Source organism: Acanthopagrus latus, chromosome 16, assembly GCF_904848185.1.
Source record: "Acanthopagrus latus isolate v.2019 chromosome 16, fAcaLat1.1, whole genome shotgun sequence".
NCBI classification, from domain to species: domain Eukaryota; kingdom Metazoa; phylum Chordata; class Actinopteri; order Spariformes; family Sparidae; genus Acanthopagrus; species Acanthopagrus latus.
Window position 1 is genome coordinate 11,390,957 of NC_051054.1, and position 21,006 is coordinate 11,411,962.

Consider the following 21,006-nt stretch of genomic DNA (forward strand, 5'->3'; position numbering starts at 1 on the left):
GATTTATTGACATGTGTATGGCTGGTGTACAGAAAAGGACTCATGCAGCACGATGAGAAGTGTGCCTGCCAGTCTGACAGACTAAAATCGGGGCACAACAATTACGATGACATTTTCTGACCGTTCATTGGCTAATACCAGAGAGTGACGTAGTTCTACATAGAAACGGCTCATTAACAATTCTTGCTGCTGATAGACTAGTTTTAGATACATAATGTTACACGCTGAGAGCATGTTAACGACTTAAACAACAGATAAAGTAGCAACAAGTAGTGACTCAACTGGGTCATGGTCAGGTCAGTCAGGTAAGGAAAGGTAAACAGGTAAGATGCCCTCTTATTCTAATACTTGAAGAAAATGGTGATATCAAACTCCTTAGTCACACTGAGTTAGTGATTCAACTAAAAACACCCGAAATAGACCATTCCTGCCAGAGATAGCGGCTGTGTATGTATATATAAACACTTCAATAATTTGAATTGGTAGAAATATCATCAAAATGATCAGCAATATCACAAGATGATCAAGTGTAATATCTAAGTCGCAGGAGCGTCAACATTTTTGACAAACGTTAAATGTATCACAATGTAGGGTACCATTACAAATTCATCCTCACACATAATCATCATTTTTATTTTTGATTTTTGTTGGTGAAAAAACAAAGATTACAATTCCAGCTGCAACAGATAGTCACTCATATTGAAACAGATCAGCATCTTGTAATCATTAGAGACCAACTGATTTGTTTTCATGGTGATGTTATTTTATGTTTGTGACTTATAACATTTGTATCCTTGTATGATTTGGTGAAAAACAATCATATAAAAATTATTTTTGTCCTATATATAGATATATATTTATATATATATATATATATATATATATATATATATATATATATATATATATATATATGTTATACTCATTTTGTGGGGAAAGATCATTTTTGCATCCAAGTTTCGAAATTGGTGTATGTGCCAATATGTATATATGAATGTGGTTATCAAAATATGACAAAGATAAGTGATGCAGGCAGGATTTTTTTTGCGATTGGTTCCTTATAGCCCTCACTTTCACTGCTATTTGGTCTGCCACCATGCTCGATATTGAAGAAGGAAGTTTGACGAAGCATGTCTGTCATCGTGCAACTAAAGCCAGAAGGGACACTGTTTTCCCCGGTCTGTGTCCCCAGGTAACGGTGAACCAACTGGAATAACTGTGTGAAGTCTGCACTGCAAAGAGAACCCCGCAGATGGAGGAGGCAAAGCAGGCAAAGAGGGAGAGTGATAGAAACCTAGGTAAAACAGAGGACAGAGCAGTGTGTTGCGTCAAAATGTGTTCCCACACTGACAGGTGTTTCCCCTCTCCACCTGGATATGCTGCCTTTTAAAACCGCTGGTATTTCTACTAGATCAGCAATTAACAAAACCGGCCCACTTACGTATACAACCAGATGTTTTCCTCTGCTATTCCATAACACTGAGATTGAGGTTTTTAGGTCAAATTGGGATTCTTAAGGTTTCACTTTGGGCAGTATCCAGGCTGTTAGCAGCAGTCATATTACTTAGGCTGTAGTTGTAACAGTGGAGGACGTTGTTTTCTGTTTGACAGTAAACTTCAGTGTCCAGAATGACGTGAGCGGATTAAAACGGTAAATTTACTTTTAATTTGATAGTTATAAATGACTTCATTCACCTTGTTCTGCATCATAATCTCAGGTTTAATATTAAGTGCATATTGGACAGCATATACAGCGATACTGATACATCTGTTATAGGCCACAGCAGTGTTATTCAGCCTGGGCTCCAATCAAACATGATGTCTTACATCAGGGGAACAGGAATGATGAAACATTACTATAAGAAAGAGCACATTCCTGATAGTTTGTTTTTTTGTTGGTAGCCCTTACATCCGCCCCCCTCGGCAGCACTACTCTAAAAAAAGGACCTACAAATCTGAAACCCAAACAATGCCTAACATTACTTACACCAATTTTCAGATTGACGTCCATGAAGCTAACCCAAATTCATGATCTTATAATCCAACTGTTCAGCCTGCTAAAAAAAAAAAAAAAAAAAAAAAAAAAAAAAAGGCTGACACATGGCCTGGATGACGGTGACGTCAGGGCATGGGACCTTTTTTGATTGGATTTTTCAGACGGACAGCACGCCTTGGCAGACAAATAGTGATGGAGCCTCTATTCTTCACCGAACAATAGAAGCAAACACACCGATTGTGTATCCTCTGATCGATGAGTGTGCGATGGTCAAACTGCATGTAGGGTTTTTAATGCGTCATATGACAAAAAACAGAGGACCAAATCAGTGTAAAAAAAAAAATACTCTAAACATTAAAAAGTTGATTGCTTTTTTTGGCTTTTGATTTAATATTATATATCCTCTTAATGCTCTACATTTGTAGATCTCTTGTTTGAAAACTCGGCTGGCCTGGTTTCTGATGGATTTTTTGCAAAGCACACCACCTGTGTATTCATTTTCTGGAGCATCCAAAAATATTCCCAATTCTGACTCCCCTGAGAAAAAAAGAAAAAAAAAAAAAGAGAAAAAAAACACCACAACCTTCGGTGAGAAAAGAACTCCGCAGTGATAAAAGGAAAAAAAAAACCTGCTCTCACTGTCCAAGTTTACATTAAGCAACGCTCATATCCTGCAGACATCAATGAGTACAACCGCCGATTTGAAAGCGTGAAAACATTTTTGACATGCCACACGAGAGACTGCAGCATCAGGAGGACCCGAGAATCCTTTTTTTTTTTTCAGGTTTTTTTTTTTTTTTTTTTTTTTTTTGCATCACACAAGCACACGCAGAGCTTCCTCCCAGCCTCTGCGAGCCTGTATCTCTAAACTGTTGACCTTACAAATGAGCGCGCTGCATCATTGTGAGAATTGGTGTTTCTGGGCGGTGCAAAGTGGAGTAGAGCACATCAGAGTGCAGGATATATCTGAGCACAGCAGAGCGCAGAGAGGCAGGCACATCCGCCGCTGCAGGGATCAAATCTGTACCATCTGACGCTCAAGGATTTATGGGTTTAGTCAAAATTGCTTTTCCCACTGTGGAGATTAAGCACCGTAGGATGTTTTCCACTCAGGCCGTAGAATAGCCAAGTGTAGCTGCTGCTGCTGCTGCTGCTGCTGCTGTCTTTTCCTCCCTCTTATCGGCTCCGGCGCTGGAGAAAAGGAATGTCTCAGGAAGGCAGAGTGCTCCAAACCCTGGAGGGGAGTAGATTCTGACTGACAGGAGAGGTCCGTCCTCTGGGGAATGTGAACCATGCAGGTGGATGCTGTTCTTGTGCTCTTCTGTGTTTGGCTCGCGGGCGCAGCTGGGAAGATGGCCCAGTCGAGGGGTCACAAGCTGGAGACCTACAAACAGAGCAGGTAATGTCAGAGGAGTCACAAAAGACAAAACGCTGGAGTGCATGTTTTTACCGGAGGCTTAAATTCGGCTTTTGATGCAAAAATCCGCATCTTAATTCTAGGTTATGTTCTTCTAGTTTATGTTGCTTTTTTTTTTAGGTTTACATGATGTTGTCCCGTGTTTCCTGTGTCACCTGTGCTGCTCCCTCCCCCTCTGAAAACAGACTTATTCAGACGGCAGATTGGAGAGCGGCGAGAGAGGGAGACCTAAATCCCCACATCTATTTATGTACTACTGGCGAATGCTGTGTTCTCTTGCCCCACAACCGCTGCAGGGCCAGTTAATGTTTTCCCTGCTGGCAGCAGTTGTAGTCAATGTCATTTCCAGGTGATTATTTAGGCTAATTGCTGCCTTGTTAATGCATCCATTGGATTAAATGTTTCAGTCGGGACTGAACTAGATCAGGGGAATCGTTGAAGTGTCCTCAGCTCCACATATTATTGATGGAATTAATGTGACAGAAGTGAATTAAGTGGAAAGGACCGATTTAAATGATGTTTAGCGCTCCAAGCTACAAATTCAGCTTGACCAAAGAATTTAGCGTTGCTGTCTTTCTCACGACTCATGTCAGAAATGCTCATTTCTCACGACAATTCAGTTAATTTGGAGCACAGAGTGAGGCAAAAAGCAGATGTGGGATCAAGTAGGCGTTTGGGAAGCTGGAATACGCACTGCAAATTTGTCAGAAGTGCAAAGTACACAGTCGGTTAATTTAGCTGATTATTCTCTTGATTCATCGTTTGTTTTGGGTTTTTTTTGTTTAAATGTGTGCAAACAGCGAAGAAATGGTGCCAACTTACTGCGCCTCGTTCAGGCCAAAAAACCCCGGAGTATTCAGTTAGCTGTCATAGTGTGTCAAAGAAAAGCGGTGAATGATCTGATTAGTGGAGGAGATGTTTGCATTTACACCACAAAACCAGCAAAAGCAGACTTTGGCTTGGATCAGAATTGCAAATTAGATCATAATTCCGGTAACTGAGTAGCATTTTGAGCGCATGTTGAAGCGTGAAAACACTGCTGTAAATGCAAAATTGACATAATTATTTTGAATGTAAGAGCGTGATTATTCTATTTTGTCCAATACTTAAGAGTTTGGAGTGACTTGTGAACACCTGTAGAGAGCAATATCAGGTCTGGGAGCAGAGAAAGAACACATGAGGTCTGCAGCCGGGGCCGCTGGATCAATCTGCTGATTACTTCCCCGATCAATTAGTTTATCGTTGGGTTGATAAAACAGTCCAAAACTTAAAGGGTCACTATGTAGTTTTGGAGAGTGAGTTCAAACTCAGAATTGTAATCGCTACAATATGAATGAGGTGATAATCCAAATTCAGACATATTGATTTTTTTCCATAACTGAATAAACAAGCTGTTCTCAGAGGGAAATAAGAATCCCAGAACACAGTTTGAAGCTAGACAGTTGGCAGGGTCCGTCAAATATATGTTTATTCATTTTATTCCATCATGAAGACAAAGCGAGTTAGTTTATTTAGGCCTAGGAAATTCAGTCAGGGAAGATCTTTCCCATCTGATTAAAATTTCTTCCCCCCAAACTACAGAGGTATTCAATGTATGATCACAAAAGACAAAGAAAAGCAGCAGATCCTGAGATTCTAGAGGACAGAACCACCAAATGTTTCCCTTCAGAAAAAATAATGGATTATTAATCTGCTGTCAGTTTAACTCTGCTGAGAAACAGCTTGATTCATCACTTGCAGCCGTAGTCCAAGATCAGCACCTCAAGATGGAGGGATGAAATGAAAAAAAGACACATTTTCTGTCACAAGTCCCCCATAAATGACCGGTGTAGATTAAATTCCCTCTTCCAGCATTCGCATCTCCAAACACAACTGTCCCCTTGTCAGAACATCAGCGCACCGCTCAGCTGTTAGCCCGAGGACCTCAAGTCACAAACTGTCCTTGCATTAATCTCTGGTGAAGATGATAAGATTCTCCCCAAGCATGGCAGCACACAGCGCTGTATGCTTCATAGCGCTATCAGCGGTGAGTGATTCGCATCCACTTAAGATATTCAAACAAACCCTGTCAAATCATAATCCCCCTGCCTTTAGATACAGTATCACTTCTCATGCTATAACCGTTGTTATTTATAGATCAGAGGAGATGTCAAACAATCTGCTCACTATCAAGATCCTCATCCATCCCAGTGAGATAAACCTGTTTGATGTTGGAAGTGCACGACGAGGCAGGGGCGATCTTACTGAAGGGGCGAGGTTAAAGCCATCCTTTTTTTTTCTAAATCCAAACAATCCTCCATGAATGAAATTACAGTCACTTAACGTGATCATCTCAGGCCTAAGGTGATTAAAGATGATCGTGAAGTACGTAAGTGAGAGGAGCACAATCGTAATCATCTGTGGAAAATCTTCAAAAGACAGAAAAGCACAAGTGGCTCAAAGCCGCACTGTAATCTCTAAACAACAGTGTCGCCTCGTTATCAAAATCTGTGCTTCGCTGTTTTGCTTCTTTTTTTTTTTTTTTTCCCCTCCACCCCCAAACTAGTTTAAAGTCCTCTCACATCACTCTTCTCTCTGCTGACAGACGCGGTCTGAGAATACAAATCAAATGTAAATCTGTCCTTCCCCTTTGAGCAAGAGGGAAGATTTCCCGACACTTATGCAGAAGTCGAACTCTTCCTCTCCCTGTGTCTCATCGCTCCACTCCTCCTCTCTTGAGTGTGAAATTGCAAAAGCGGCTGGATGCTGCTGGCGTGGGTTGTGGGAGTTTTTCAATACTTAGATGTTTTTTCTCTCTTCTTTCTTGAGGAGGAGGAGAACCTCCACGAGGTCTTAAGGATGGTTTTTGAGTGGTCGCTGGACGAGTTCGCTTCTCTGCTCAATTCCATTTTTTTTTTTCTTTTCCGATTTCCGACCTTCTTCTTTTTTGTTTTAACACTCCCACTTAAACATCTAAAGCATAGGATCAGTAAGAGTAAAACGTCCGAACTAAACGCACCCCGCAGTATCGTGGATGCACCCTGCTGTCAAAGCTAAAACTGTAACTAGCAGCTGCTGTACATGTATAGACGAAACTTGAGAGCAGAACTTGTTATTGTTTTATTTTGCCATATGTTTTTTTTTTTATTTTTTATATAACACAGAAATGTGTTATTCCTGTGTGGAGGCAGGATTTTAAATGTGCAGTTACCATAAAACACAGCTCAGAACCACGCTAAATGGTTGACTGTGCAGCTAAAGCAATGAATGAATCTGTTATTTTATAGATCCATTATTTTGTTGCCAAAATGTTGGAAATTAGCGAAAAAAGGCCCGTTAAATATTCCTCTGTCCAATGTGACACATTCAGATGTTTTGTTTAGTCCAAACAACAATCCAGAAACCCGTAGCGTTGCCTATGAAATGACTAAAAGTATTCTTCAACTGCCAAAATAGTTGCAGGTCTCACTTTTATTTTCATAGTAGGCTAAATCTAAATTTAAAGCGCCTATCAGTATCATGGGTATCATATGCAGTACTGCACTAACCTGAACCAGCTAGCGATACATTTAGCACAAACTGATTTGATTTTGATTTTGCCGTTTACATTTAACACAGAAATGTAAACTAACAATGAAAACGAAATATGGAATGTGCAGCTGCCACAGAACAGCAAAAAATCGGTTCCTAATCGGTAAATGCAGCTAAAGCAAGACAGCCAAATAAAGCTAGCTGACCAGCTAGCCACAGCTAGCCTTTACTAAAGCTAAATTTACTTCATCACTCCCCTCCTGATTGCTTAGTTTAACCCTAATGCAGCAGCCACATCCACATAAACACATAAAACTAGCAACTAGCATTGAGCCAAAGGGGTCATGTGGATTTAGAAGGAAAACAACTGCTACTGAAACAATGGACAATTGAAAGTGGAAATAATTGTTTTTTTTTTTTTTTCCAGAGGTCTGTCAGCCTATGTCAGGATTTTTTTGTAAAGGCTAAGTCTCAAAACACATTGCTACATCCTTTCCATCTGTTACAGGCTGTAAACTTTAACCCCCCTTTTTTCATATTTATTTTTTTTTTTTTTGGGGGGGGGGGGTCGTGGCTTATCTCTCCCCCTTTGTATGGCGGCATACTTTCATGTGTACAGAATGACTCAGAGTCAGATCTGGCCCATTAACCTTGATGCAGCTCCAGCTGTGCTGCATGCGTGCAGGTCCGTGGCTGCAGATCAGAAACGGCGTCGGTCCACGCAACGCAGAGCAGAGCAGACAGGCGGCGGTCTGTAGGCAGGCAGAGAGGGGGGGATTGGAAAAGGCATTTTTGCCAAGAGGATTAGGAACCAGCTGCTGGATGGACGCAGACGAGTAGCACCCATTGCCCATCAGAACACTGCAGCGACGCATCCAGTGAAAACCCTCTTCTCACTGTTATATCTCGCTGTTTTTTTTGTTCTGTGTGTGTTCAGTCCCTTCTTCTCTTCCCGCCTCTCTCTCTCTCTCTCTCTCTCTCTCTCTCTCTTTCTCTCTCTCTCTTCCTCTGTGGTATTTCCTAAATGCATGTCTGTGGTTGTCACAGGGATTTGGCCCTGTCTGTCACAGCATGCTCTACTCTAATAATCCATTTTAGGGTTTTTAGAATTCTTCTTTTTTTTTTCTCTCCCTCCCTCCCTCTCTCCCTCCCTCCCTGTCTCTTTTTCTCTCTGTCTCTCTCCCTCTCTATTCTGTCTGTCTGTGCGTGGCCTGAAAAGGCTGCTTAAACCAGAGGAAACCCTTCTTGAAAAGTGACACGCAGAAGAGTCGGCTCTCTCTGAAGCAGTGCGGAAATGCTCTTTTGATTTGCGGATACAAACGCGTGTGATGTAACAGGATGTACCGCATCTTCTTAGCGCAAAGTGAGAGGCGCAAAAAAAATTGTTCCTACTTTGAAACCTGTGTAGATTCAGTTTTTAAAAATGACAGCCATTATCTTCAAATTGAAAGCTGCAGCTGACATATTTTTGCCATGGGTACAATTTTCTCAGTCAGTCAGTTAATCTTTTAGTCTATTAAATCTCAGAAAACACTGAACAATGCCTAATTTGATTTCACAGAGCCCATGGTGAGATTGTAATTGCTTTTTTTTTTTTTTTTTCGAACGAAACAGCCAAAAACCCAGAGATATTGTGTAGCTGCAGCCAGTGTTTGGCTTTTTTTTTCCGAAAATGACTTAATTGATTGATTATCATAATTGCTGGGTTTTCTATCACTTTCATAGGTCATTAAGATACAAATCGCTTTAGTCATTCAGTCAAAATATATTTAGAGCTGCTGTTGCTGTATGTGACAGATGTTCTTATTTCTTTCTTTCTTTCTTTCTTTATTTATCGCTGTTGTTAACCACAAGGTCACGAAGAGAGACCAGAATGGACGGGGGTGGAGGTCACAAATCCGGAAGGTGAGGATTTTTAAACTTTTTTTTATTTATTAATTCACTGAAACATCATCACAGTAATAAGGATTTTATGCAAATCCATTTTTACACAAAAGAAGAACTGCACATCCTCAAAAGTCTCATGTCTTCCTTTTCTTGTTTCACAGCCCGATTTACAAACGAAGTCCAGACATGACAAAATCTCCGATGACAAAATCTGAGCAGCTCCTGAGAATAGACGACCACGATTTCACCATGAGGCCGGCGTTCGGAGGTCAGGAGTGCTCATACGCACTGTGTTTTGTTTATGTTGCAACTTGGACACATCTGTGTCAAGTCGGATAAGATCCTTATGCAGTGATCATTGGTTTGGGACAAACAGTCCTATAAGCGTTAAGCTCTTGGAGATCTTAATGACACCGTCCACACAAGCTGTGCTGGAGTTTCCAATTGCAGCTCAGTAAAGTGTTAATACTCGTCTTTTGCTTTGCTGTACATTGGAGGGATTTGATGCCATCCTTGTGAACTGTAGGATTATGGTGAGAATAAAGCTTTTGTTTTACAAGATGGTAATGAAATATATACATTCGTAATCCCTTTAGCTGTCTTTATCTTTTTATTTGTCTTTTTAAAGGCAAAGGAACCAAAAAAAAGCGAGAGCTGTATTCAGCTAAAACAAACAGCCACAGGGGCTTTTGGTTCAAGGAGAAAAACACGTGCTGTTCTTTCACTTTTAATCACACGACAATCTGCTGCTGAAAACGCACCAAGTGACCTTCACTGCCTCCTTTGGCTGCGTCCATTTTTTTCCGGCAGCTGGATGTGGAAAAACAGAGCTGGATTCCATCCACAGCTGCATCAACTTACCGTGACCTAATTGTATTCGTGTACTATCGGTGGATGATGATGCAGAGTAGGAAGCCTGAAAAAAGGTCAAAACTAGAATCCCAGCCAGGACCGGCACAGTCGTGATGCAAGCAGCTGCGCTGTATTTGTGTGATTCATTGTTTTGTTTTTTTGCTTTTATGTTCTTAAAAAAACTTGATTTCCAAAGCAAAAAGGTTCCATCTCTTCTGACTCTTCTGCCCACTACACATCTGCATTTGCCAACATTTCCATTTTCTCACAGGTCCTCCAATACCTGTTGGAGTAGATGTTCAGGTTGAAAGCCTGGACACCATCTCCGAGGTGGACATGGTGAGTATGAAGTAGATCTTGATAAGGCTCCGCATGAAACTGTACTCAGTTATATGTTTTGGTGGGAAACTAATGATAATCTGTTCAGTAGTTTTTGTGTAATTCCGCTCACAAACAACCAATAAACAGATAACAGGTAATCATTTACCAATAACAGGGGATATCTTACTGCACAAACACTACTTTTATGTAGCCGATAAACCTCTGTACAATGCTTTTCTCCCTCCTGTAGGACTTCACCATGACTCTGTACCTGCGTCACTACTGGAAGGACGAGCGGCTGTCGTTCCCGAGCACCAACAACCAGAGCATGACCTTCGACAGCCGTCTGGTGAAGAAGATCTGGGTTCCTGACATGTTCTTCGTCCACTCCAAGCGCTCCTTCATCCACGACACGACGACTGACAACGTCATGCTGAGGGTTTACCCTGATGGCAACGTCCTCTACAGTCTCAGGTGAACATGTTGGCAGGAGCCTGTGTAGCCTTAATTAAGCCACAGAGCCTCAAAACTAGGAGAAAAACATTGAACATTTAAAGGTCCCATGTTGTAGAACGTGAGATTTCCATTTCCGCCACACACTGAGAAACAACACGAGGAGACACCACATGAAAAGATGACATAGCGGTCAGTGGAAATGCTCAGGTCAGGGTTGATGATGCATTCCATAACACTTCAGCATCATTTGATGATTGTAATCAGTGTAGCAGAAGATGTGTGAAAGTTCATCAGAAGAGGAAACAATTATTTAATCAGGCCTGTCATCTCATCGGCCATTTACGTTTCAATCTCCAACACAAATTTGCCCAACCAAATTGAAAAAACAAGTTTTAGTCCCTCTAAGTCTCAGAGAAGTAATTCTTATGGTGGTGTGAGGAGAGCCGCTCTATATTCTGGTGGTGCTGCGGCGGATATTTCTGTTGGATAATGTCCTTTAATATCCTTTGGGCTCCAGGCAGACGCCTGACCTCACAGATATCTCCGTTGCACCGTAGATGGCTACCAGTGATGATGTGCACGATTTTAATCACCCTCTGCTTTATGAGCATATTCATATTTACAAAGACAGTGAGGGATCAGGCCGCTGGATGGGAAATTGCGGGGAAAGAGCGCTTCGGGCAGTCGATGAGCAGGAAAACACAAGTAACAGGAGCAAAATCGTTTTCCTTTCTTTAGTTTTGGTTGACTAATGAATCAGCATGTACACGAAAATGTGTCGTTGCGATAATCACAGCATGCGTTTTTGTTCATGTCACTGTTTTTTCACCCCCTGCAGGGTCACTGTCACCGCCATGTGCAACATGGACCTCAGCCGCTTCCCTCTGGACACCCAGACCTGTTCGCTGGAGATTGAGAGCTGTGAGTGGCTTTAGTAAAAAACATCAACAGCTAATTCAGTTAGACAACCTGCTTATTCATCCTTTCATCAGACTTGAGATGACATTGTTTAGCCACTTTCATATGAACATTCACGGCCTATGATCAGACTTTTCTTTTACTCAGCAATCAGCTGCCTTTGTGGTGCGTTTATGAACAGCTCGAACAAATCACGCTGATTCTAACTTTAAATTCTATTGGCTTTGAATTGCATTGATATGATGTGAGGTTCAGGTAGCTTTGCACAGAAATGGCCATTCAGAGGGATTTTACTTTTATACTTTGAGCACATTTCAGAGCCTGTACTCTTTTACTTGAGTAAGGAAGTCGAATCAGTACTTCTACTTTTTCCCAGACTCTATTTTTGCAAACATTTTAACTACCTGAGTAGTCCAGGTTGCAACTGAATAACTGACCACACTCATACTCCTCTTTCATCTCCATTTTGGATTCTATAGGAGCTTTACTCTTGCACTCCTCCTCAGGCTAAAATGTCAGGTAGTTCCCTGGACGTCTCATGAACTCTCAGATACAACATGCCATGAATGTTTTAACACAGTGATGCTTCCAACGGAATACGTAGCATTCATGTTAAGACCTTCACCTCCAGCACCATCCTCCATCGCCTTGTTAAATCTTCTTTTGTCTCACATTTTGTTCACATCAACACCCAGCAATCATTCATGTGAATTTACTTCTCACGCCTTTCCCCTCCAGATGCGTACACGGACGATGACCTGATGTTGCACTGGAAGAAAGGCAACGAATCCCTGAACACTGACGACAGAATATCCCTGTCGCAGTTCCTCATCCAGAAGTTTCACACCACTGCCAAGCTGGCTTTCTACAGCAGCACAGGTGCTGTGATCCACAACACACACGTTTAATATATTCAGGGTTCAAGATTCTGTAATGTATTGTAATATTATGTGAGATGTTCTGTGTGAATGTTTAACCCAATTCAATAGAGGGCTGGCTGGGCCCGCCCTTGAATGCAGATGTGGGACAGTGTAACTCAGAAATGGTGTGGAGCTGACAGCCAATTATTTTTGAAGCTGTGTGCAGGACTCAGTCAGTTTTTTTTTCTCTCGTGGGCTATAGGGTTGCTGCGCCACACATTTAATGAGAAGGTGTAGAGTGTAGAGCTGTGACACTGCAAAGTTTGCACCCAGCAAATTTTCTCAGGAAGAGCAGTGTTTGGTGAGCTCTTTTCTCACCAGTGGTGGCGTTGTTGATGACTTTTTTTACAGAACAGACTTAGAACCAATTTTGTTCTAGAGTAAGAAGCAGGAAACAGCGTGTGAGTAGCTATTTATATAACCGTACTTTGGCTACCGTCACTGTGCTCTCATATTCCAAAAAGTTATTTATTTTTTTCTTTTCTTTTTTGGCCTGCGGTCCTGAGAAAAGGGGCATTATTGTATGGCAAGGTGCCGTCAGTTTAAGCTGATCCGAGACTTAAATAACACAGGTGCTTAAACTACAGATGGGTTTCTTAGGGCCTGCCTGAGCATCTTTTATGAATCGACCTAAACCTCTTTAACCCTGCTGTTTAGTCCTTAAATCACCTTAGGGCTGCCAAACATACATATTTGTGAATAAATACCCTTTACTATATCCTAAAAAGTCTCTTAATCGTAATGGGCAATAGTCTTTATGTTCTCTATATCATTCCCAACGTAACATGTTTTGACTTAAGATATAATGACATCATCTATAATGAGAAAGCGACTTCATGGGTTTCATGACAGAGTACCATTACATACACACACACACAGCTTTGTGTGGTTTGATTTGGGAGTCTCAAAGCACACCATAATGCCATGTGAATGTTTTACTTATTGATTTGATCTGAGGATGTTTACATCATGAATAATTAATAGTTATAATAAATGAACTAGGCTTTAAAACAATGACTGAACCTATGGCTGCTAGGGGGCTTTTGTGCCATCCACTCTAATGCCTGATTATATCATTTTAAGGGTGAGAGGGTTAGGTACACTGACAGATGTGATTTTAAGACTAAGTTCAAGTATAAATCTGAAACAGCTTCATCTATAAATGAAGCCCCAGCGTTCCCCAAGCTCACCTCAGTTTCTTTACTTTTGTTGATTTTCTTTTCTGGATTGTTTTTGTCACACCAGTCCACAAGATACGTCTCATCATTACAGGAAGTCAGTCCCACCAGTGTTGTATCTTTGTCATCCGCACTGAGTCAGCGTGTGAAATACAGTCATCTGCTCATACTGAGCAGAGCAGAAGTGAGAGGACATGTCCCAGAGGTCGACGAGTTTGAAAATCTATTATTAATTCTGACAAACTGTGTAAGAAGTCCAGGGCCCAGAGACACAAACTGATGGAAACCTAGCTGCAGAAGTTTGTTCTAAAGCCGAAACTGAGCTGATTATGCAAATGGGCCAAATGTGAGCATAAAGCATGTAATAACTAGATCACAAAGAATTACAGCTTCAGTGCGTCTCATTTTACTTCATAAGCCTTTTTCCGACGAAAGGATCGACTCCTCTTTTCATGAAATCGATGTCCCTTGAACGTCACACCCAGTAGAGCCGTACTAATATTTAATCCTTACTGCGAAATGAAATGAATCTAACCACTTGTGTGTGCTGCTGGAGAGCCACCATGGAAGCTGTGCAGCCTTCTCATAACCACGCATCACCTTCTAGCTCAGAAGAGCGACCTGGAGCAAAAAAAGGGATTTTGTGTCCTATCTATCGCTGCCACAATAGCTGCAAACCCCTGCTTTGAGTGTGTGTATGGTGTATCAGCAGCTAACATGTGACGTGTGATGTGTTAGTGACGGTGATATGTTTTCTTCCCAGGCTGGTACAATCGTTTGTACATCCACTTCACCCTGCGGCGCCACATCTTCTTCTTCCTGCTGCAGACCTACTTCCCTGCCACTCTGATGGTCATGCTGTCCTGGGTGTCGTTTTGGATCGACCGCAGGGCCGTCCCTGCCAGGGTGCCGCTCGGTAGGACAGAGGCTCATTTTCAGAGCTCAGCCTAAACAATTTAGCCCTTCTAAAAGATCATTTAGTTGAAGAAATGAAGGAGTGTTCAACAAAAAATGGGTGAGGAAAAAAATCGCATCATAATGGGTATGGAGGACTGACACTGCCAAAATAAAAATTGATCAAATAATTTTTAAAAAATGAATCAATGAATATATTAAATTGCTTTATTTACCTTTGTATTTGTTCAATTATTCATTTACTTTCCATTTAATTTTCCATTTTACTTATTAATGTATCCACTTTTACATGTATTTATACTATACATATATTTTTCTGTATTCATTTCTTTGTTCTTTTACCTTTGAATTTGTTTGCCTATTTATTTCTACAAACAATTGTAAACACCTTTTACAATTATTTATCCATTTCAGCTTTATTATACCATTGACGGGGCTGCCAATCAAAGTGTGTCACTGCTTCAACTTTTCACCTGTTGGTTGACCATCAGTCACATATGTATCTGGCAAAACTGTGGGAAATATTTGTTTTCTTGGCAGGAGTTTCGTGAGGAAAAAATGGATGCTGGTTGTTACAGTAAATGTTACACCACAGCTAGAAGCTGGTTAGCTTAACTTAGCATGCTGTCTGGAAACAGGCAGAAAATGACTCTCGTAAAGGAGGCATCTATCCTGTCAGTCAGTCAGTTTTCTGCAGCTGAGACAGACCTGTTAACACTATGCACTTTGAAATCTATTATGGCAGATCACAGTGAAAAAAACCCTGTCTCATGTTCCTTTTCTGTGCTTTATGGCATTCCGTGTTAGCGTCCCAACCCCAAGCTCTGACGTAACTAATGTGTTCGTGTGTTTTTACTCCAGGCATCACCACAGTGTTGACCATGTCCACCATCATCACCGGGGTCAACGCCTCCATGCCGCGGGTCTCCTACATCAAGGCAGTGGACATTTACCTCTGGGTCAGTTTTGTCTTTGTCTTCCTGTCGGTGATAGAGTATGCGGCGGTCAACTACCTCTCCACCGTCCAAGAGAGGAAAGAGAGGAAACTAAGGGAGAGAGTAAGTGTTTTTTTTCTTCATCTGATCTTCCTCTGGAGCTATTACGCGTTTATCTTTTCATGATTTACGAACTAGTGTCTGTTTATCTGCCCCTAAAAGTTCTTAAAAATGCAACACTTCAGAGCAACATTGCAGGGGTTCTACAGCTACACAACATTTAGTTGGATTCTGGCCCATAAAAAGTAAAAGCAACATCATTCTCATTGAGTGTTTCTTCTTCATACAGTGAGTAAATAATGCATGCGTGACTGGCCCATTCCTCCCTTTTTTTTTTGTTTTGCAAGTAAAGTTAAAGACACAAATGTTGCTGTGATGTTTTCGCATGAATTATTAATGGAAAGAGTTGGACTGCGCAACAGATCTGTTTCTTGGGAGTTGCTTTTTTTTCCTCAACACAAACTGTATATACTGCAGCTGTGCAGAGGACATCATAACCTTTACATATATAATAGTTTAACCATTTAAGAACTAATCCACGACATCCTCTATCTGCTGTGCAAACTTTTTAGATGCATAGTGTGTACATCCAGCAAGTGCAGGAACAGGTGCTAGGCAAAAAACAGCAGATGTTCAATGCTATTTTTGAATTATTTTTTATTTAATTTCTGCTAGTAAAACTGGACCCTTTTTTCCATGGTTGTGTGTCTAAATGACTAATCAGGACAACGATTTTTGAAATTGGTCTGCTATTGAGCAGCATTGTTGAAGCTGGCAGCCAAGAAAAAGACTGCCATGTAATCTCTGCAGGAACTGTCTGACAGGCTTTGTAAGCGTTATTGTAAGTGTCTGACAACATAATGGAAAGGATCCATACAGAGACAGACCTTTCTGCTAAAGGGCAAAGTCATTTTAAACAGCTGCTATATCGCTCTTGTGAAATCTACCAGGCCCCATTTACAGAAATAGTCATTTCAGCGTTGTAAGGCACTCTCTGTTTGAATCCCTTTAAACAAAACATCTTTCCACTCTTCCAACAATCACGAGTCTTGTTTTGTCTTTGATTTACGACGTTAGATGTGAAAATATCAGGGGAGAGAGGAGCGAGACAGGGCGGAGACATCAGAAAAGCAGCAGGGAAAAAACAGTGTCTGGAGCCAGAACATTTTCGCATCTAATGCCGTGAATAAAAACCTTCTTTTGATCGAAGCAAAGTTAATGATTGTTTGAGGAGTGGAGAGACAAACCAAGATGGTTTTGTTGTTATTTATTGATCTTTTTTTCTGTGGAGTTTGAATGAAGTGTGTTTTGCATTGTTAAATTACCATTTCTGTAAATGGAGTCTGGTGGCCTTGGCAAGCGGCTGTTTCTAGGATCTCATTCTTTATCAAAAAGAGCCGGTCTCTGTTGGGACCCTTTGCTTAATGTTGTCAGCCACCCTGAGAATAACAATTGCCCTTCAGTGGCGAAAACAAGAACTTTCCGTGGGTTTAATTCTCAATGCTTTGATGCTGTGCAATTACCCACAGGGATTACATCGCTGCCTGTTTGCTGGCTGCAACGGGACCAGTTTTAAAAAAAAAAAAATAAAAAAAAAATGTCCCCATTTGTCACTTACACATAAACACAGACACCGAGTTACATGTTCACATTAATATAAATTCCCATTGCACAAGTCATCTTTTCAGCTGCTACATACAAGTAGTGTCACACATGTGGAACAGTGGGTGGTAAAAGGTTGAAGGTCAAATAAAAATGTAACTATGAAGCTTAGTTAATTTTACAGCTCTCTATGGACTGATTAAAATTGCAAGTTGCAATTGCAAGTTGTTAAAGTTGCAAATAAAAGCTGTGAAAAGGAACTAATAAGAAGTATTTTTCTCATTAAGAGCAAGAAAGGAGACACGTCTAGCTCTTTCAAAGTCAACACAGGACACGGCTGACCTGATTTTACATTCAAGTATTTTACACATTTAAATTTGACTAAAGCAGTAGAAACATTAATTAATAATTTGTACGCATTTCCAATAAACACATGAATATTTTCTAAATTGGCTCTCTTTGTGCTCTCGGGGCTTTGGAAAAATTATTTCTGGGACTACAGCTTGTGTACTATATTGCTATTCTTCATCTGCCAAATGCTGCAGCATATGGAGCCAAATTGCCCACGTACCCCGAGGAGCATTTCCAGCACAAACATCCGTCTATTAATGTTTCATGCCAAAGCCATTAATGCCCTCAGTGTGCAAAAAGAATAAACATTAACAAGAAAAATAAATAAACTAATGCAGTTATGTTTTAGTTTGTTGGGATGACTTTGCAGAACGCTGCGTTTACAATAAGCAAAGCTCAAAGGGACTTTTTGTCTCTTCTCCAGCTGCCGTGTACATGCGGCATTGGCAACCCCGACGACATGATGATCGACCCCCAGATCACTGGCTACGGGTCTATGGACATAAACACCACAGGGAATTATGGGATGCCAGAGAACGGCGGCCGCCAGGAGCGAATGCTGGCCCAGGTGGCGCTGAATGACCCGCAGATCACAGGCCAGGTGAAGCCATCCAGAGGCTACGTGAACATTTGGATAGACACCCACGCCATAGACAAGTACTCGCGGGTTGTGTTCCCTGGAGCGTACATCCTCTTTAACATCATCTACTGGTCCATCTACTCATAACCCGGGTGTGCAGAAGTAGATCCTCTGTGACAGTCGCGACTCATTTGTTAAAGAGCAGGAACATAACATCACATTTGATGCTTTTCAGACAGAGAAACTGCTCATAAGATGCATGGGGACCACTGACAGATTGGGGACCATTGCCTTCTTGACCCAGCCACTTAAAACTGAAGAGGTTAAAAATGACAAACGGGACAGACGTCGTCGCTGGCTCCGTCACTCCATCAGATCTGTGTGGTTTCATTTTGTAACTGTTGTGCTGTTGATGGGAAGACGTGCGGGGATTTCTGTTGTCTGAGGAGGAACTGCACAGAGAAGAGATGCACAAACATGGACCTGTGCAATTGTGCAGTTGAACTTGGCTACGTTTCAGTTCTTGATGCAGTGATATTGTGAACTCAATGCCAGGTATGGACAGATTTCTTCTCTTTTGCTCATGAACTATACTTGACAATCAGTGATTAACTTAAAAAAAAAAAAAAAAAACTTTTAAGGAATAGTTCCAATTATTTTCTTTCAGGTGGATAGTTAGATGAGAAAATGGATACCACTCTGACATCTGTCTGTTTCATATAAAGCTATCTTCGAGGGTAATTAGCTTAGCAAAAGAGGGAAACAACTAGCATACCGGCACCTTTAAAACTCAATAATTAACAAATTAGTTTATTCAATCTGTACAAAAACTGAGTCTCTATATGTTGCCTGGATTTTAAGAATGAAGTTCTCTGCGTTTCCGAGTTCACTGGGCCTTTTAGTTGACGTGATCTTGGAAATTCAGACTTCTGAGTTCAAATGAAACCCACCAATATTCCCGGCTTCACTTTTTGTGTGGACTAAACAAACTAGATACAACATGCCAACTGGGGAGTTTAAGAGCAGCTGGTACATTGATTTCTGAGTCTTTTTCCCCATTTCCCATCTTTGTGCTAAGCTAAGCTAACCGCCTCCCGGCTGTGGCTGCATGTTCCCTGTTCAGTCATGTCTGAGTGGTATCAGTCTTCTTATCTGACTCTTGGTGAGAAAAGCCATTGTCATGGAATCTGTGTGCGGAACTGTTCCTTTAAAAACCTGATAATCAGATTATTCGTATTCTTTTTTCTTTTGCAGCACGTTATTATGATTCAGTATTTTCTTGTGATCTTTGTATCAATGCCATTATTTTGGCTGTCAAGCTACATCCTGCATTGCATTTGTGTGATTTGACAAAGTTTAAACAATGCCATCTACCGAAATCACAAATGTAAAAAAAGTATATGTTTAGTAAATCCCAGACACTGATTATGGTATTGACTTTTTTTTATTTAAACGTTGTTATTTCTTCTTTTTTTTAAAAATACAACTGAAGCTCATCCCCTCTGTTTGGTGTTGTGAGGCTTTATGAGGTTCACTGTGACCTGTTAGTTGCTAGTTTTATTGTCTTTTTCAGCTTGAAACAACTCTACTCTGCTCGACAGAACGTGACCAAGCACACAGATATTAAGTTAAACTCTGGAAAAATGTTATATATGGCAAAATGTTTAATAAATGTTTTGTTTTTTCTGAGAATGTGAAAATGATTTAAGCAGAGCTACAGAGCTAAACGACATGTAATACACTTGGAAATGGAATGAGATGCATGGCTGATTATTGCTTTTTTTCCTGAACAACAAACCACAAACAGACACTTCATGTCAGCTGAGGGATTTGGCCACATTTTTCCGGTACGACCCCCAAAGTCACAAATTATATATCCTGCTTTCCGCTCACTTGTACAGTATATTTAAAACAGTGCTGGAGGATGAGCTGTCACAGTGATTAGACACTGGATTGCTACCAGCTGCTTGGCCTCTCTTCTATCTCTGGCACAGGTCTGATTGCTGATGTTTTTCCATACCAAATCATAAAAAACTGCATATTCTGTAAAACCATTAACTGCTCGCATGTGATGTAAAAGGGAGACGTGTATGACATTAAGCCTATTTTTAACCATTGCTCTGCTTCCTTAAATCAAAAATGTGGATTATGTGGAAGACTGTTTCTGTATCATTTTGGGTGCGGTGACAATTCAGACTTTGTGCACGATCACCTCTCAAAAACGTGAACAAAGGCTTCACTGTGGCAGGAAGACATCAAAGGGAGAAAGCATCAAAAAGATGTCAGGGACATGAATTTTCCACCACATCTGTGACCTCCTTGGGGAAGGCAAGGTCTTTAATCGACCAGTGTGCGCTGGTGAAAGCATGCCCAGAAATGAAAACGAGTGAAGAGAGAAATAGAAATTCGAAGCAGTGCCATGTCCTGATCAGGTCATGTCCAAAAATTTGGTCAAGACTAGATATAACATTATCTCTTATAACTGTCAGCATAATTATTCAGTTCAGACGTTATGGACAGGGAGGATATTAACTAACAAGTAGAAAAATCTCAAAGAAAACATTCAGTTTTAGGCTTTTTGTACTTGGGCCTTTTGATATAGAGATTTATGGGCAGTTGAATGAGTGAGACTGGACACCACACACAGTTAAAAAAACATCATCAGTTAAAAAGTCTAAAAGCAGAATTACTGGTAACTCAGAGTGTCGGCACAGTGGTGCTTTAAGCCAAATGCTAACACTTGCCCATTAGCTCTAAACACTGGCTGAATCTGATGTGGATGTAAATGTGGTTAGTTTTGCAGGTACTTATATAGGTATAGGTATAAACCAAAGTACTGGACTAATAAATATATGGACCTGTTGATGTAAATAAGTAGTGTGGGATCATACGTCTTCATTGTCTGGTTATTCTGGAAGTTATAACGACAGGCAACCAAATAAAATGTACTCAAAAGAAAAACAATAAAATAACTTATTTCTCTGGGTTAGGTTTCCTGATTACATACTGTGTTTCATCATCTATTTTACTATATACAGGGTCACAATTTACACACTGAACATCATGCTGTATTTAAGAAGACTTAAAACTAGTACTTGAGACCAAAAA

The 21,006-nt window shown here is 40.8% G+C and overlaps 1 protein-coding gene across 6 annotated transcripts; it reads left to right on the plus strand.

Annotated features, from left to right (window-relative positions):
• Positions 1-172: 172 nt before the first annotated feature.
• On the plus strand, positions 173-20,884 carry LOC119004975 (gamma-aminobutyric acid receptor subunit rho-1). Of its 6 annotated transcripts, none has more exons than XM_037072328.1 (11): positions 173-305; positions 1,193-1,298; positions 8,778-8,828; positions 8,972-9,078; positions 9,934-10,001; positions 10,234-10,457; positions 11,278-11,360; positions 12,096-12,236; positions 14,219-14,371; positions 15,232-15,428; positions 17,743-18,045. In XM_037072328.1, the coding sequence occupies exons 3-11, from the start codon at positions 8,797-8,799 to the stop codon at positions 18,043-18,045; spliced, it is 1,308 nt and encodes a 435-aa protein (XP_036928223.1). In that variant the 5' UTR covers positions 173-305; positions 1,193-1,298; positions 8,778-8,796. The 6 variants fall into 6 exon arrangements, with proteins under 6 accessions (XP_036928223.1, XP_036928224.1, XP_036928222.1 ...); XM_037072329.1 differs by having other exon boundaries at positions 174-323; XM_037072327.1 differs by lacking the exons at positions 173-305; positions 1,193-1,298 and adding exons at positions 2,819-3,395; positions 3,599-3,762.
• The last annotated feature ends 122 nt before the right edge of the window (positions 20,885-21,006 follow it).